We start from the raw sequence: 17,433 nt of genomic DNA on the forward strand, positions 1-17,433 counted from the left end.
TTATTTGCTGAGGCAGCATAAAAGTGATTCCATCTTGTCGTTCATAGACTCTCTTGATATTCTTAATCAAAGAACGAGCTGCATTTGTTGAATGTTTCTGCTATTTTACAGATATTGATGAATGTTTGACCAGTCCGTGTCACGACAACGCCACCTGTACCAACACGTACGGGTTGTTCAGTTGTGAGTGCTCAGATGGATACACAGGAGATGGGTTTGACTGCACAGGTATTTTTGTGTATGAATCATATGACCAATCATCTGAACGAGGAATTGTATATTCATTCGCAGATAACCGCAATTTTTCATTCTCCTTTGCCATGGAAGGAATAATTAGCAGTGTATACTTTACTACAAAGTACCTTTGGTTTTCTTACAAAGTTGGAACTAACTGTTTTTGCAGTTATCATCTTGACACCGACTGTCATTCCAACACAAACTACTATTGCACCAAGCCCAACAGCATCTATCCTCACACCAACTACAGTCGCACCTAGCCCAGCACCATCTACCGTCGCACCTAGCCCAGCACCAACTACCGCCGCACCTAGCCCAGCACCAACTACCGTCGCACCTAGCCCAGCACCATCTAGTGTCGCACCTAGCCCAGCACCATCTAGTGTCGCACCTAGCCCAGCATCATCTAGTGTCGCACCTAGCCCAGCATCATCTAGTGTCGCACCTAGCCCAGCACCATCTAGTGTCGCACCTAGCCCAGCACCATCTAGTGTCGCACCAAGCCCAGCACCAACTACCGTCGCACCTAGCCCAGCACCAACTACCGTCGCACCTAGCCCAGCACCAACTAGTGTCGCACCTAGCCCAGCACCATCTAGTGTCGCACCTAGCCCAGCATCATCTAGTGTCGCACCTAGCCCAGCATCATCTAGTGTCGCACCTAGCCCAGCACCATCTAGTGTCGCACCTAGCCCAGCACCATCTAGTGTCGCACCTAGCCCAGCACCATCTAGTGTCGCACCTAGCCCAGCATCATCTAGTGTCGCACCTAGCCCAGCACCAAGTACCGTCGCACCTAGCCCAGCACCATCTAGTGTCGCACCTAGCCCAGCACCAACTACCGTCGCACCTAGCCCAGCACCATCTAGTGTCGCACCTAGCCCAGCACCAACTGCCGTCGCACCTAGCCCAGCACCCACGTCCGTCGCACCTAGCCTGACACCCTCTACTGAACCAAGCCTAACACCATCCATCGTTGCACCAAGTGCAACAATAACTTCTGTCGCCCCAATTCTAACGCTGACTTCCATCGCTCCAAGCCCAACACCAAGCCCAACAGTAAGTGCCACCGCAATAAGCCCAACAATTAGTGTCGCCCCAAGCCCATCACCGACTACTATCGCACAAAGCCCAACACCCAGCGCCTTCCCCAGTCCAACACCGAGTGCCACGGCAACAACACCAATACCGACTTCCATCGCACAAAGCCCAACACCCAGTGCCGTCGCTAGTCCAGCACCAAGTACCACAGCAGTACGCCTAACACCTAGCATCATCGAACCAAGCCCAACGCCAAGTCTCAGCCCGACACCAAGCGCCACGGTGATAGTCCCAACACCCAGCGCCGTCCCAACACCAACGCCAAGTGCTACGGCAATAAGCCCAACACCTAGTATCATCGCCCCAAGCCCATCAGTAAGTATCGTTACTCCAGGAGAAACAGAGACTACCGTCGGCCCTAGTCCAACACCGAGTGCTGCTCCAACTCCAACACCGAGTGCTGCTCCAAGTCCAACACCGAGTGAGGTCCCAACTCCAACACCGAGTGCTGCTCCAAGTCCAACACCGAGTGCTGCTCCAAGTCCAACACCGAGTGCTGCTCCAAGTCCAACACCGAGTGAGGTCCCAACTCCAACACCGAGTGCTGCCCCAACTCCAACACCAGGTAAAGTTGAATTGCATGTGTCCATCTGTTCGCTCAGATTACTGACGTGAAGAATGGAGGTATTGTTTTTAGACGCGCGTGTGTGTGTGTGTGTGTGTGTGTGTGTGTGTGTGTGTGTGTTACCGGATTTGTAAGTCAGCATAACTCAAGAACTTCTGGCTGGATTACCGTGATATTTGATATGTGAGTAGGTCTCGGGAAGACAAGGGTCAGGGTTGATTTTGCTCCCCCTGGTATGTGACCTTTGGTACTGCAGCAGAATTTCCGGGTTTTCCATCTTTTGTCCTGGACGTACCGTGGATACACTGGGGGTGGATTTAGCTATACAGGTTCGTAAACATGTGTGGTTGTAGATAATTGCAGTAATATGAATTGGAAAGGAAAATAGGGACTTAATGTTGCGATAATTGTGGCTAGAATGTCTAAATAGTCTAGCTTTCATGTCGACTGTTTATCCTTTACAGATGTTGATGAATGTCTGAACTCTCCCTGCCATGTGAACGCCACCTGCACCAACACGGACGGGTCGTTTGTGTGTGACTGTTCAGTTGGATACACAGGAGATGGGTTCAGTTGCACAGGTAAATGATTGTCTGAGGCAGGGTTAAGGTGAAACTTTTTCTCGTTCATAGACTCTTTAGATATTCTTGATCAAAGAATGATTTGCTTTTCTGCTATTTCACAGATATTGATGAATGTTTGAACAGTCCTTGTGACGACAACGCTATCTGCACCAACACGGACGGGTCGTTCGGTTGTCAGTGCTCAGATGGATACGCAGGAGATGGGCTTAGCTGTACAGGTACGTAAACATATATCAATTGGAAAAAGGAAACTCGGGACGAATGTTGATAGACAGAATGCCGCGATGGTTGTGGCTAAAATGTCTAAATTTCCTAGCTTTCATGTCGACTGTTTATCTTTACAGATGTTAATGAATGTCTGAACTCTCCCTGCCATGTGAAAGCCGCCTGCACCAACACGGACGGGTCGTTTGTGTGTGACTGTACTGATGGGTACACTGGAGATGGGTTCAGTTGTACAGGTAAATGATTGTCTAAGGCAGGGTTAAAGTGATACGTTGATAAGGTGATGAGTGGCGTCCGTGTGGCGCAGTGGTAGATCACTCGGCTGTGAAACAATGGGTCCCCGGTTCGTATCCCGGTGTGCCCAGTGATATGTCCGGACTTGCGCCCCGACGTTATGCCCTTGGGAAAGGCACTTAACAGTACTTTCCTCACTTCACTCAGGTGTAAATGAGTACCTAGCTCATCTAGGGTTAGGAACGTCCCTCGGATAGGACGTTAAATGGAGGTCCCGTGTTTGGGGAGAGCCACACCCCGTGCACGTTAAAGAACCCATCACACCTTTCGAAAAAGAGTAGGGGCATGCCCCGGTGTGCGATGGTCCAAACCTTACAGTCCGGTCTGGGATGACATCTTGAAAAGGTGATAGTTCACCTGTTATGTCAATCCTTCCACAAATGTGGTAAATCGAAATAAATAAATAAATAAATACTATCTTAGCGTTCATAGACTCTTTTGATATTCTTGATCAAAGAGTGATTTGCTTTTCTGCTATTTTACAGATGATGATGAATGTTTAACCAGCCCGTGTCACGACAACGCCACCTGCACCAACACGGACGGGTCGTTCAGTTGTGAGTGCTCAGATGGATACACAGGAGATGGGTTTAGCTGTACAGGTACGTAAACATGTGTGGCTGTAGACAATTTAAGTGATATCAATTGGAAAGGAAACTAGGGACGAATGTTGATAGACAGAATGCTGCGATGGTTGTGGCTAAATGTGTAAATTTCCTAGCTTTCATGTCGATTGTTTATCCTTTACAGATGTTGATGAATGTCTGAATTCTCCCTGCCATGTGAACGCCGCCTGCACCAACACGGCCGGGTCGTTTGTGTGTGACTGTTCAGTTGGATACACAGGATATGGGTTTAACTGCACAGGTATTGTTCTGTATTGATTATATGGCAAATCATCCGAAGGAGGAATTGTATATTCGTTCGCAGATAACTATCGCTTTTTTTTCTGATTTTTTAGCACCGCATACTTTGTGTACGGTTTTCTTACGGATTTTCTTTTCCTGAATTTTTGATGCTATTTTACAGATGTTGATGAATGTTTGAACAGTCCTTGTGACGACAACGCTATCTGCACCAACACGGACGGGTCGTTTGGTTGTGAGTGCTCAACTGGATACACAGGAGACGGGTTTAGCTGTACAGGTACGTAAACATGTGTAGTTGTAGATAATTGAAGTGATATATCAATTGGAAAGGAAAATAGTGATGAAATTGTACTTAACATTGATAAACCGACTACTGCGATAGTTGTGGCTGGAATGTCTAAATCTTCTAGCTTTCATGTCGACTGTTTATCCTTTACAGATGTTGATGAATGTCTGAACTCTCCCTGCCATGTGAACGCCACCTGCACCAACACGGACGGGTCGTTTGTGTGTGACTGTACTGATGGGTACACTGGAGATGGGCTCAGTTGTGCAGGTAAATGATTGTCTGAGGCAGGGTTAAAGCTATACTATCTTGTCGTTCACAGACTCTTTTGATGTTCTTGATCAGAGACAGAGAATGATTTGCTTTTCTTGAATTTTTACAGATATTGATGAATGTCTGAACAGTCCTTGTCACGACAACGCAACCTGCACCAACACAGACGGGTCGTTTGGTTGTGAGTGCTCAGATGGATACACAGGAGATGGATTTAACTGTACAGGTATTCATCTGCATCAATTATATGGCCAATCATCTGAAGCATTTAGAAGTCTGTTTCTACAATGGTGCTGGAACAAATAGACTTCAATTCATGCAAAATCTACCTGATATGGATGAATGAGTTTTGATGAACGTGGCGCTAGACAATGTACAAATATTGAATTATGATAGTACAGTCGCTCGTCGCCAGAACGTTATGCGTATACGGCAATTAGCCTACTATTTGAACCTATTATAACTGCCGAATCTTTTTTTTCTCTTTGGTCAACGTTGCATCGGAGTAACATCCTTTGCGTAAAATGTTCCTTTGGACACAACTAAATGAACCTTTATGCGAGGTATCAACCTTAAATACGCGAACACGACCTTAAACGCTTACGTTCTGACGACGTGCTCATTATACGCATGCTATGACAGACGTGGGGTTTGCTGACTAAGTTAACCGTTTAATCCATTCCCAGCTTCAGCCGTGTCGTGTAGCTGCAGTCGTCACGCGGACTCCATTAGAGGCCAGTGCAGGTGCCGGAGGGGCTGGAGGGGGAACGGGACGTTCTGCGAACCAAGTCAGTCAATTCAGTTGGAAAATAAGAAGTTCTTAAAGTGACGGTTGAGACTGAGGACTAGATTCTTTCTGTTCTGGCCGCTATGTATACTACACAAATGGTGTACTACACAAAAAATCGTGAACGAGTGTCTTAATTTCGCAATGGGATGCACATGAATTAGATCTTGGTGTCTGATTGCCCCATTGGGAATGTATTAAAAGCAGTAGGACCCGTGAAGTAGTCTTGTATTGTCGTATCACATGTTCGGTGGCAACATTGTCAAAAAGAAGCTAGTTACTAAAAAAAACCTTTTAAATTCGATGACGAGTTCATGATACAGCGTAAAATCCTGCTTTAGTGCCCTGTGATTAGTTTTACTACTTGGTCGACAGTTTAAATCACGTTAAGTTCATTTGAGTTGATTTGATTTGGTTTGCAGTCGCGGACACCTTGGAGATTGAGCTGTTGGTTCTCGGGGAGCAGTGGCGACCAGCGCTGGATGACTGCGCCTCTATGGATTTCCAGAGATTAGCAAATAGATTCTATAGAATAGTGAGTCATTATTTCAGATATAATCTTTCTCCATAATTTGTATACAATATATAATCGTACGCACCACCACCACATGCACAACCAATTATAAGTTATATATGTCTCTCTCAATTCAAGTACTTCAGATTTTAAGACGCTCAATTCCACAGATAGATTTGACTATATATTTAAATGCAACAGCCCATACAATGTTAAAATAGGCAAATATGTAAAAGATTGTTTTGTTATTAGAAAAAATAGTTGGACTCAAAATTAGCCCAACTTTAATAATGTAAAAGATACTTATTTTGTTGTAGTCAATAGTTTTATTCCATACTTATGTCTTGTTCTATGTTTACTGTTGTTGCCATACTTTGTACCTGCTACAATAGTCGCGCAATAAAGTTCTTCATAAAGTTCTTCATATGTTACTCATCTCTCTCTTAAAAATATTTCCAGATATGGCAGTTCTACGTGACTCACCAGGTATCCATACTCAGCCTGGCTATCATGCGTTTCTACGACGGCAGCGTACATGTGGTGCACACAGCAACCTTCGCCGATCACACGGAACACCACCACCTCATTGAAATGTTCGATGACTTTGACAACGCCAGTGGTCTTCACTTCGACGGCCATGCTGTGAGAGGTACGGCAGCACGATGTCTTACATTTTCATAATTTGTTTGTGTATTTTGATGGAAGATGCGTTTAGTATCTTTTGATAGCCCTACAAAAGCTGTATTATAAATCTTTGATAACATATCATCATTTTGAACAAAAAAATGGATAAGGTTCTGGATGGCTGGGTAAAACTCACCATTGTGCACGCATACATTGAAATCAATTAACTGTGCATGTATACTTGAAATATCTGTTAGAAACTGTTTACAAATATGTTCTTTTATCTACAATGCCGTTTTCTGTTTGCAGAGTTGTGTCATGTTGGGTTCTGTGAAAATGCTGGAACGTGCAGGGAAGAAGGCTTTGACAGAATTTGCGAGTAAGTAACGCTTTAACTATATGTTTCCTGACCAAAATGTGCACACAGTGACTACCACACTCAGTGTACATATTTTGATGACCTTTGCCCGGGCAGAACGCAGGGAACAATGATTCCAATTACGTTTACAACATACCAAATTGGACACCTTCCAATTTTGTTATATGTTGATACATGTAGGAGAAACTTGAGCATATGCATTTACAATGTCAAGTACGCCCGTTCATTGCCAGCATTGAATGTATTAAAAAAAACTATATTGTTATCTTATTCCTGATTCCTTAATTTTTCAAAATTTATTTGTCAATTCTATTAGTTTGAGAAAGATAGGCAGTTAAAACTTGAACGCTTCATAATACATCATTCTAATACTATTGAATAAACGTTTGTCTGTGTCATTGTCCAGAATCATATTTCTCCTGTACGTAGGGGATGTGACAGAAAATAACCTAATAAATTGTTATTTACAGCTGTCCCGAGGGCTTTACTGGATCGCTGTGCGAAAATGAAGGTTTGTACTGACACTAGTACCAGTGTGTCCAACAGATACAACTCTGTTGCTTGTCTTATTTATTGATTTGGCTGTTCAGCATGCACAGCCAGGGCTGCAACGGCTGGCCCTGATGACAAAGACAAGACATTACAATGAAATTTTGACATGGACAGCATAAACGAGCTATAACAATATTCTAAGTACATGTACATAAAAAACTATTGTATCTAAATGATTCAAGATAGTGTCTATAATGGTGTCTACATCGAGTGGTCAGGGTCATACATGTAAGGGTTGCCTAAACTGTCCCCGAGTTTCCTTTTGAATGAGGCTGTCGTGGTGGCAGTGCGAGTGTCGGTAGAGAGGGTGTTCCAGACTGACGTTTTTAGTTAGAATGATGTTCTCTGGCTTCTGGCGGTTTATTACGAATCGACCATTTTCATCAGCGTGAATGACAATTGACCACATTCCTGATAAGTATGGATGCGTCTTGCATATGCACATCTCCATTCTTGTACATCCCCATTCAAACCCAACAAAACTACCACCATGTACATTTTTAGAATGCAGCATAACATTGGCTGTAGCCCTAATATCATTGTATTTTTCATTTCTATTTGACTTGTTTGTACTTGCAATTATCTCTCGGGCATTTTTTTGCAATAAACTTTGTATATACTCTTCCAGACATCCCAGCGCCCGTTCTTAGTATTGCTGGTATAGTGTTGTCTGCGCTGGCGGCGTTTCTGTTGATTCTGCTGCTCCTGCTGCTTGCACGATACTTGTGGCTGAGATCCCGCGGAAAAAAGTAAGTCAACTAATTCATCCTCATTTTCAGAACAAAAAATAATTCAGGCCTGATTTACACACATGTTCTCTGAGTCGACTCGAGGCTGTGTGTGAGGAGATTTCTGCTGCTCAAGTGAAGTTTTCCAACCAGAAAACGCTGTTTGAGTGGCCTAAGGTTCTCCTTGCACAGTCCTGAGTCGCATACAAGTCGACTCAAAAACGCATATGTAAATCGAGCCTCAGTACGTCAAACATTCGTTAGACATCAGATATATTTCATTGTTGATAGCGTGCATACACCTGCTCTGGACGTTATAACTAAATTATACATTTTGAGAAATAAATGTGTTTTTCTCGTTCATGACCAGTATATAAATGAGAACATTTGTTGAAGATGTATTCGAAGAATAGGAACATTCCAATGAAGGTGGTCTATAAGATTGTCGATGTGTTTGCCGTGAACAGGTACACAGACATCAGAGGTGACGCCAGTTCCAGCTCGGGGTCAGGTGGGAGGCCGCCCGGGGGGCAGCTGGTTGTGACGCGGTACTTCCCAGGAAGGTAGGGAAGAAAAACTTTCAAGATTTTTCTCCACTCCATATATCTGAGAAACACAAGTTAACCCCCCCCCCCCACACACAGACACACATACTCCCAGCATACACAGTTCGTATAACGTTATATGGCTAAACATTTAAAGATTTGTCAGCAACACTAAATCTCATCTCGTATATCTCATGACCTTGGCTGGGGTCGTTGAGATACCGCTGAAGACCTATCTTCGATCCTCTCAGTTATCTCTGCCCTTTTAGCTTGGATCTTTATACATGTATGTTTGATTGCAGTCCTCAACATAGATGAATAGATTCTACTGTCTTTAAGTGCTTCCAAGATGCAAACAGCGGTGTACTTCATGTTCGTGTCATTCCTTAGGACCAACCCTTTCCGGGAAGTTCCGGAGGAGAAGACTCCTGAGCACGATGAGAAACTGTACCAGGAGATATTCGGCAAGGAAGATACAGTAAGTATCACACTCAAGCTACAACAATGGAAAACAATTTATCCATCCTCTCTGTCCACATGGTGACTGGGTGATGGAGTCAAATATGTATGGTCAGAGAGTAAATAATGTTTTTTGCATGGAGATCTGGGCATATTTTGATTCATTTCCTTTTCCCCACGGCACAAGAGCCACTGCTTAATGAAATTTTCTCTTTATTCGGCGCTCTGTTCCTGACGGTGACTTGGTGTCATGGAGTCAAATATGTATGGTCAGAGAGTAAATAACGTTTTTGCATGGAGATCTGGGCATATTTTGATTCATTTCCTTTTTCTCGCGGCACAAGAGCCACTGCTCAATGAAAGTTTTCTCTTTATTCGGCGCTCTTTTAGTAAATTCAACACAATACCAAATGTTCTCAAACAAGATAAATTGCTGGTTACGAACACGTTACTATATAGCATTGGAAGTTACAATTTGATACAAAACTGTCCCAGTCAATGTTTTTTTTCGACAGTCACTAACTTGTGACATTTTTTACAGTTCAAGATCAGTCGTCCTCGACACGCGTTCGTACCGCTGGACTAATGCGAAGAGAAGACTGTTCGGTTATTGTAGAAAACTAGTAAATTTATCATACCTCCTTTACGTGTCATATCTGTTACATGCAGTAACATAATATATTGAATGAATTTTGCGTATCATAGACTTAAGTAGGCGAGTAAATAAGTATATGTACGAAAGATATATTTAACAACATTATTTTAGTAGGACGCTATTCTATCTACGTCGATGAAGATTAGACATCCAGGTAATAAGATACGCCAAAAAGCAATTACTCAAACAACTGGATATGATTTTGGAAACGGTCAGACGTTTCAAGTAGCATCCACTACTTTTCGTCAGTGACTGTGAGCAAGATCAGTTGAACAGCAGGTTTATAACTGTTCTATCTAGTTTGAAGTAGTGATTATTGAATCTGATGAATATAGTGTCTGATTATGTTCTATAAAATCATAGATATATACTTATCCTGTAGATCAAGTTACAACATTATATTTATATTAAAAAGATGTGTGAGGTTTTTCAAATTATATACATACATATATTCAAGAGGAGTAATATACCGTTCAAAACATTTCATTTACTTTTAGATATTTCTTCTACTTTTACTTTGTATCTTGTTGTCATGAATGTTGTCACAATTTTTCTCTTGTCAAAAAAATTGCGTACAAGTGTACAATACTACACGTCTAATGTCCAGCATGAAATGTGTACTCTTATGTTATTTTGTTTGTTTTTATCTTCGCCGAGTACTTGTACTCGGGGAAGATTATGTTTTCGGTTGAAAAATCTGTTGGGTGGGTCTGTATGTATGTCAGGAGTATAACTCAAGAAAGCTTCAATGAATCTTTATGATTTTTAGTAGGTGTGTAGGGGTTGTGCAAAGGAAGGTCAAGTTCGAAAACCGTTGACCTGGCGTATTCTATCAGTACTGCAGCGGACTTTGCGTATTTCTGTGTTTGTATGTAGGCAAAAAAAGTGACGGAAACGTTGATGGATCTTCATCATTTTTCGTAGATCAGAAGCGGTTGTAGGAACGAAGGTCAAGTTTGAAAATTATTCATCTGGCGCTTTCCTGTAGTACTGCAGCGGGCTTTGTATTTGTGTGATTTGTATGTCGCCAGCATAACTCAAGGTGCTGTTGACGACTGTGCATGATATTTAGTGGGTAGGTAGTAGTGTCAAAGAGGAAGGTCAAGTTCGATAATGGGCCTCCTAGCGGATATTATAGGTACTGCAGCTGAGTTTTAAAGTTTGAGGTCGAATTTTCTGGAGGTGCCAGGCTCATGATTTTTCAGTAATACATAGAGTCTGGAACAGGGAATGAGTGGTGTAAGTTTGGGCCCCCTAGCGGATTTTGTGGACCTACAGTTGGCGTTTTTGTTGAAACCTTTGGAGGCGAATAACTAAAGAAGGGGTTGACGGATCGTCATGGTTTTTGGCATGTAAATAGCTTAGGTAATGTTTTACCTAATCAAATTCATATTATGAAAACCAGGAGCTAATTTGCATAATAAATGAGGAAAGTTTATTAATCCGCTTAAAGTTTGTGGTCAAATTTTTTGCAGGTGCTATGGTTATGATTTTTAAGTGGTAGATAGATCTTGGGGCAGGGAGTAAGTGATGTAAGTTTGGGCCCCCTTGCAGCTTGCCTTAAACTGCAGTGGGCCTATTTGTTTGTAACTTTTGAGGAGAATAACTCAAGCAGTGATTAATGGATTATTCTTGTATTTGGTATATATGTACCTTAGGTGATGATTAACATAATGATATGCTCATTATGCAGATCATGACCTACTTTACGTAATCATTGAGGAAAATGTATAGCACTGCTGCACCATAGTACGCGGCATGTGATAGTACACATCTGGCGTCCAGAATCTAGGTCAACAGCTGGCGTCCTGAATATAGGTCAACAGCTAGCTTACTAGCTGGGCAATTGAAAACAAAGGACTAAAATGTATCTGTTATGTTTGGTATGAAGATAGCTAGATTTAAAAGTGAATCTGATGATTGACGTAAGATGATAATTATGCCAAACAGGACCTAATTTGCATGATTAATGAATTTTTTTTAAATCCGCCGAGTTCTATGTTTGTGCGCGTTTATATGCATTTAAGTCGTATTTTAGTCTTTGTGAAAGCTTGTATCAAGGTATGCATATTGTTCAGTTACTAGGGCTAACCCGTAATAGCCTTAGCCTTTGGGTAGCCCTGGCTGTACTTCTCTACAGCCGAATAGATAAATCAGAAAAATTCTTATTACCTGGATGTCTAACTGTCATTGACATTCCATGAGAGGACTTTCAGACATGTAGCATATCAAGCCACTGAAAAAGAGGGGAACATTGATAGATATTGTTTAAGCAAATAAAGACTTAAATTGAATGGTCGTTGAGAAAAACGGCTATGTAATGCCATATTGGTAAATGGCGGTAATTTGGTACTTGCATCTGTCGGTACAATTCATATTATTTGGCGAAGATATGAGGTCGTGGAACTCTAGTTGTTCATGTTCTTTTGTTATGCTGAATAAAGATTTTTAGCGTTCTATTGTTTGTATGTGCACATCTTCGTTTGTTTAGCATCAAATATCCCGCTATTGTTCATACCCTGTGTCATCATTATCTGTGTCTGTTGTCACTGGCATCTTTTGTTTCCGGCCAAGAAGAAGATCCCAGGTCGCTAACAAGATGGCGGCCACCAGAGCTGCCACAGTGGGCGCTGCCACGCACGCTGCCAAGACGTCGTTTGGTGGGTCGAACTCGCCGCGGTTCCTCCAGTCGTGGCAGTGGCGGTAGAACTTTTGGTGAATGGCTTTCATGAAGTGGTCGTACTGAAGACTTTCGAGGTTAAAGGTTAACCCCCCGGCATGATGCGCGCACTCTGCTAGCTCCATATAGGGCCTAAGCAACAGAAAACCATTTTTAACGCATCGGCATTATTGATGTAGTTTTGATGCCACTTATATTTATTCATTTATTTATTTATTGGATCGGAAAGAACACGTTGATACATGAACGGCCTGGGTTGCCAAACTAGCGAATGGCTATTTTTAAGGGCCAACCCCGGAGAAAATACAATCAATACGTTAAACGCACAATCAACAAGGGGCTGGGTTATAAAAGTATCATTCGTATTTACATTTAGTCATACATTTTATACACAAGTTGTCGATATTAAGTATTACAAAACTAAATATATCATTCAAGTAAAGCAAATCATTAACATATACCAGCTAGTGCAGGTGGTACATGTAAGCAGAGACAATTGCATTGATTCTGCTCTGAAGTACAGCCAGTAGGTACATACCCGTCTGAGCAATGAGGCTGCTGTAATGCATTTTAACGTGCTCGAGGCACCTCCTCTATCACGTGAACGTTAACAACTGTGATATTTAAAACTGTCCATGATAATGGATACTTACTCGACCTGCTCCCCAGGCCAAACACAGAGCTCCGTCTGTTCAAACGTTGAGATGGTTTGGGCGAATCTCTCCGCGCACGTCTGCAGGTATCCTCGGTAGATCCACTCTCTGCATCTCGTCAGCACGTCTTCGTGGAGAAAGTCATCTTCTACTATCAGATTACAACAGGTGATGAGAATACACAAGAAGAAAATACACATGAGCATGATGAGCAGAGTATAAAGTACTTTCATGTACGAATTTGAAGTTATGGCTAAAACTTGTGAAATACCTGATCTATATTTGCCAATAGCTGAGAATACAAATACATCATGTAAAGTTCTAGATTTTTCTAAAATCGTCACGGATAAATATCGACATGTATAGTGATTATCAATGAGTGAATGAATGGTTTATCATATTCGCACCCGTAGAATTGTACCAAGTAAAGTTGCCTTGCAGTCCACAATCTTCAGACTCTTGTCCGGCATCTCGGAGCGTCGGGAAAGCTTCTTGTATTTCCAATGAGTTACATCCTGACATTTCTGCAAGTAACAGCTCTGAGCAGGTCAGTACGTCCATGTAGCGCCTGAAGTAAGGAGATACCAACCAGATGCAGACGCATGAATGGAGTAAGCCCAAAGGTTAATCTATTTTCAGGAGACGAATGTGAACCGGGTTGCACAGGATCAGTCGATCGATAGGGAACCCGGCAGCACGGCCACTGCGAAAGCTTTCAAGTCGGATCAATGCCTCTGCTTCGTTCTGGTAAAGTATAATTGCATACTTATCCTGACTTGACTAGAGGAGTTCTTGCGAATCTTTCACACTCAGAATTCAAAAGATAAGTGTGCATAGACGGTCCCACAACGTGTCGAATTAGAGCATTAAGATTGATATCAGACGACGCAGCAAGGTCTCCAGATCTATTTACATAATTACCTGCAGTATGGGGAGATAGACTCGTTGCGAGTCTCCGTAGCTGCTCCATGGGCCTCAGAAATGAAGGAGTCCACTGATCTTATAAGCTCCATTTGGAATGACGTCATGTTACAGTCACCTTCAATCCCTATAACCATTGCTGTGAAAAGATGAGAGCATCATTTTAGTTTTTAATTGGCATTTATAACGTACGTAATGTTCTTCACGCATTGCTGACAATTCTAACCGGTGACTAGTATGTTAAGACATTTGGCAAATTATATCGACAGGTGACCAAACCGGATTAAATGAACTATTTGTAGGACATTCAGACTACTTTACCAATGGGTGCTGCTAATTATGAACACGCAATGACTAACCTGAGAACAAAGCAATGATCAGATGGTAGGCCTCTATGTCCAACATACTGGAGAACATTCGCAGAAGTCACACTCTGTCCGTGATAGGAAGAAAATCTCTCTGTAAATAAACGACACGGATATGCATAATGTAGAATCCAGCCACATATCGGAATTCCTATACACATGACAGAAAGTTCTTTACCAAAACGACGTACCTACCTTTTTACTCAAGAAACAACAATTTAGAATGCATTTTTGTAGACTTAAAATGACAGATTTAACGACAAAACTCGAAACATTGGCTCTCAAGCAATGGGAGGGACGGAAGAAATCTAAGCTGGAGACAGCCCTGATACAAACCCTTTGCCGGCAATCCATACAGCAAAATGCATGAAATAATTCTGGTTTCAGTCATGCACATGTACATCTAAGCCTTCTATTGACGGTCCCCACGACGCAGGTGTTACCCACATAAAGTCTAAATTGCCCGATTAACGCGCCAGGCAGACCGCTGAGCCCATTTCCATCATTGTGTGCAGCAGTTCTCCATCTGTACCCGCTGTACCGGCGTTAAGTACGCCTAGAGCGGCGCTCGTGATCCAGAACTAATGAAAGACGTGCGACTGCTTCCCCTGCTGCCTTCGGAGATAATCGCTGTCGTTTTCCTCGCTAAATGTCAAATATGCTAACGTGATGAGAGTCGACAGTTCGAACTGTTTAGCTTTGGTTGATTAGGCATACTGCTCTGAAATAAAGCTATAATCAATAAAATGTAATGGTCTCCATTATGAGTGAAAATCCAGTTCATGTCACTGTATATGCAACAACAATAAGTCACAGTATATTTACATAATTTCATACAGAGTAAAAATATTCCCACGCAATGGTGATGGTACGATAAAGGATCATCTTGTCTTTTTCGTGTCTTTCTTTGGAAAGACAAGAGAGCAAAAACGTCAACATAGCAAAAGGGATTTATCAATTAGAAAATGTACAATGCCATTGACATTGACAGAACTATCATCCCAAAGATCTCGTCAATTAATTTTAGCATTACAGCATGGTGCTGTTTTTAAGTCGCCATCTCTGTAGGTGACTTTTTAAATTAATTTGCATCAACCGTAGACATTTGCATTCTGTTACCGTTCAGAGTACATGGCGTATACAGGACGTCCAAATGAAGGTTCTTGATCGAAGTTTAACCTCTACATACGTCAAAGAACGCCTACGGTGCCGTCGTATTAGTGGTGTTGTGAAAAGTGACGTTCAGCATACAGCAATGCCAAGTCACCTCCATACGTCATTCGTGGGGATTTTCCACAAGCACGTACACAGCTCGGCATGAATCAACCTTCGTCCTTTCATATTCTCATCGCGGTTATCACTTTTTTGTGATGAGGGATGAGCAGCACAACGTGACAGTCATCCGCCTCATCGATCAAATATTAAATGCACATCACGCACTTTTGTCATAATTGAATATTTAGGGATTGTACAGTTATCCTTAGTATAAAGCTGTATTTCAATAAACATGCCTTTTTCAGCTCGCTACATCAAGCTATAAAGACTTTGCCGCAGCGGTTAGGACAGTAAATTTGTCTCATAAAACTCTACATCTATATACCTGCAAGTGTAAATCTGTAGTTTATTTTATTGCCAAGGGATCACTTCCAATTGAACTAGAATACGTGCATATTGTACAAAATGACTTGGTCGAAAAGTATAGCTGAACCACTGTCTTATTGTGGCAAAGGTAAGTAACCTGCAAAGGTTCTAGGTACTAAGTACCCCGATGGCGTTTTTCTGCTCACAAGGTGGCCCAGAATGACTCACTCGCGTCCTGTTTTGTGTTGACAATAAAACATACACGGAAACATTCATGATCAGTTAAGCGTTTCAGTGCTACAGAAATCAATACGTTCTGAGGTAAAAGGTCATTGCATCGGATCTTCTACTATTTTCTCATGAATATCTTATGTTAAATCAAATTAAAGCAGCGTGACAGACGGCTGAGAAATCCGCCTTAAGATACCTCACTTAGAACCAAGAATCTGAGACACTAGTATATGATATCTAATGATGATTGATGCAGTCTAGCGTATATCAGTCGACATGTGTTGATTAGGCACATTTTGCATATAAGCTCTCGTTAAAATAGTCATGGTGTTAGATCTATGCCATTTTTCATGATAAAAATACGTTAAGAAGTCTATGCTGGTGTTATTGGGGTACATGCTATAAACAAAACCTCCTAACACTTCCCTGTTTGTGGAGATTAACTATATATGAAAGCGTCCTAATCTAAAAATGGATTTCTCGCTTAATTTCTTAATGCAAATGATGTCCTTGAAGTAAACCGAGATATCGATCTTACAGAGAGAGGGTTTTAGCTTGAAACTTCCAAATATTTCCTTCGTCATTTCTTCCAGTCTTCTTTGTAAATCTTTCTCTAGACTTGGAATTACCAAACCAGCGTTTATGATACCGAGTTCTGCAATATTATAAAATATTGAAGCCACTAAAAGGGTTATTACCTCAGTCGCAGTCAACACGCTACAATAAAACACTCTGTCAACTGTCTCAATAATGCATGACATTAAATGGCGCCGAATAATCCTCGTTTACGGATGTGAATTTTGGACGTATTCCCGTTTGAACTGAAAGTACGTACTATTCTTACCTGTCTATCCTGTGACTCCCAATGCTATAGCCACCGCGGTATTAAGATGGCTATCACAACTATCAGTGTCCGATGTCTTGACGGATAGTCGTGAGTCCCACTTGCCCGGTTCCACTAGTCCCTATAGGCGCGCCTGTTGTCCCTCTGCTCCAGCAGGGATTTAACACAAGGGCCCCGGGGTTAAACAAGACTCATGCGGTGGTTACAAAACGATGCAATTAAATCGAGAGTGTCCCAAAAAATATGGCACACGCGCCGCGAATCCGGGTTGCCAAGGCCTACATGTACAGCCATGCTTTTAGAGCCTCTCTCTCGATAAGTGACGACTAGAGTGATTCGAGACAGCCTGTTATCAAGGTGTCTGAATAATGATATGGTATGTCAAACTGAGTTTTGTTGTGCATGAAAAAGAACATGATTATAAGGGCAACGAGATAATGGTATTCGAATCCATTAACAGTTCTAATATCTACCTATAGTA

At 42.1% G+C, this 17,433-nt stretch overlaps 2 protein-coding genes across 3 annotated transcripts in view; one reads left to right on the plus strand and one right to left on the minus strand.

Moving 5' to 3' along the window:
- The window catches only part of LOC136447632 (fibrillin-3-like), a 43,172-nt gene extending 33,371 nt beyond the window's left edge, over positions 1 to 9,801 (plus strand). The window contains exons 53-69 of the mRNA XM_066446673.1: positions 112 to 228; positions 404 to 1,903; positions 2,368 to 2,484; positions 2,589 to 2,705; positions 2,832 to 2,899; positions 3,464 to 3,608; positions 4,315 to 4,431; positions 4,544 to 4,660; positions 5,121 to 5,222; positions 5,644 to 5,756; positions 6,195 to 6,384; positions 6,669 to 6,738; positions 7,209 to 7,249; positions 7,919 to 8,039; positions 8,486 to 8,581; positions 8,954 to 9,041; positions 9,564 to 9,801. Coding sequence (XP_066302770.1) covers positions 112 to 228; positions 404 to 1,903; positions 2,368 to 2,484; positions 2,589 to 2,705; positions 2,832 to 2,899; positions 3,464 to 3,608; positions 4,315 to 4,431; positions 4,544 to 4,660; positions 5,121 to 5,222; positions 5,644 to 5,756; positions 6,195 to 6,384; positions 6,669 to 6,738; positions 7,209 to 7,249; positions 7,919 to 8,039; positions 8,486 to 8,581; positions 8,954 to 9,041; positions 9,564 to 9,608 — 3,164 coding nt within the window. The 3' untranslated portion in view covers positions 9,609 to 9,801. The remainder of the gene's footprint in view (positions 1 to 111; positions 229 to 403; positions 1,904 to 2,367; positions 2,485 to 2,588; positions 2,706 to 2,831; positions 2,900 to 3,463; positions 3,609 to 4,314; positions 4,432 to 4,543; positions 4,661 to 5,120; positions 5,223 to 5,643; positions 5,757 to 6,194; positions 6,385 to 6,668; positions 6,739 to 7,208; positions 7,250 to 7,918; positions 8,040 to 8,485; positions 8,582 to 8,953; positions 9,042 to 9,563) is intronic.
- Positions 9,802 to 12,089: 2,288 nt separating this feature from the next.
- On the minus strand, positions 12,090 to 17,295 carry LOC136447478 (uncharacterized). 2 transcript variants are annotated; one of them, XM_066446456.1, is made up of 6 exons: positions 16,953 to 17,295; positions 14,291 to 14,390; positions 13,932 to 14,070; positions 13,418 to 13,578; positions 13,011 to 13,158; positions 12,090 to 12,489 (listed from the first exon to the last, which is right to left on the minus strand). In XM_066446456.1, exons 2-6 carry the CDS (start codon positions 14,346 to 14,348, stop codon positions 12,183 to 12,185), a joined length of 813 nt encoding a protein of 270 aa, XP_066302553.1. In that variant the 5' UTR covers positions 14,349 to 14,390; positions 16,953 to 17,295; the 3' UTR covers positions 12,090 to 12,182. The 2 variants fall into 2 exon arrangements, with proteins under 2 accessions (XP_066302553.1, XP_066302552.1); XM_066446455.1 differs by having other exon boundaries at positions 13,011 to 13,161.
- Positions 17,296 to 17,433: the final 138 nt, after the last annotated feature.

This window comes from Branchiostoma lanceolatum, chromosome 13 (assembly GCF_035083965.1).
Source record: "Branchiostoma lanceolatum isolate klBraLanc5 chromosome 13, klBraLanc5.hap2, whole genome shotgun sequence".
Lineage (NCBI taxonomy): Eukaryota > Metazoa > Chordata > Leptocardii > Amphioxiformes > Branchiostomatidae > Branchiostoma > Branchiostoma lanceolatum.

Coding starts and splice junctions, on each gene's coding strand:
- LOC136447478 (XM_066446455.1), bottom strand. CDS start 14,348: ATGTTCTCCAGTATGTTGGACATAGAGGCCTACCATCTGATCATTGCT. Junction 13,162..13,417: donor TACTTGGTACAATTCTACGG/GTGCGAATATGA, acceptor GTAATCTGATAG/TAGAAGATGACTTTCTCCAC. Junction 12,490..13,010: donor TGGCCTGGGGAGCAGGTCGA/GTAAGTATCCAT, acceptor TCTGTTGCTTAG/GCCCTATATGGAGCTAGCAG.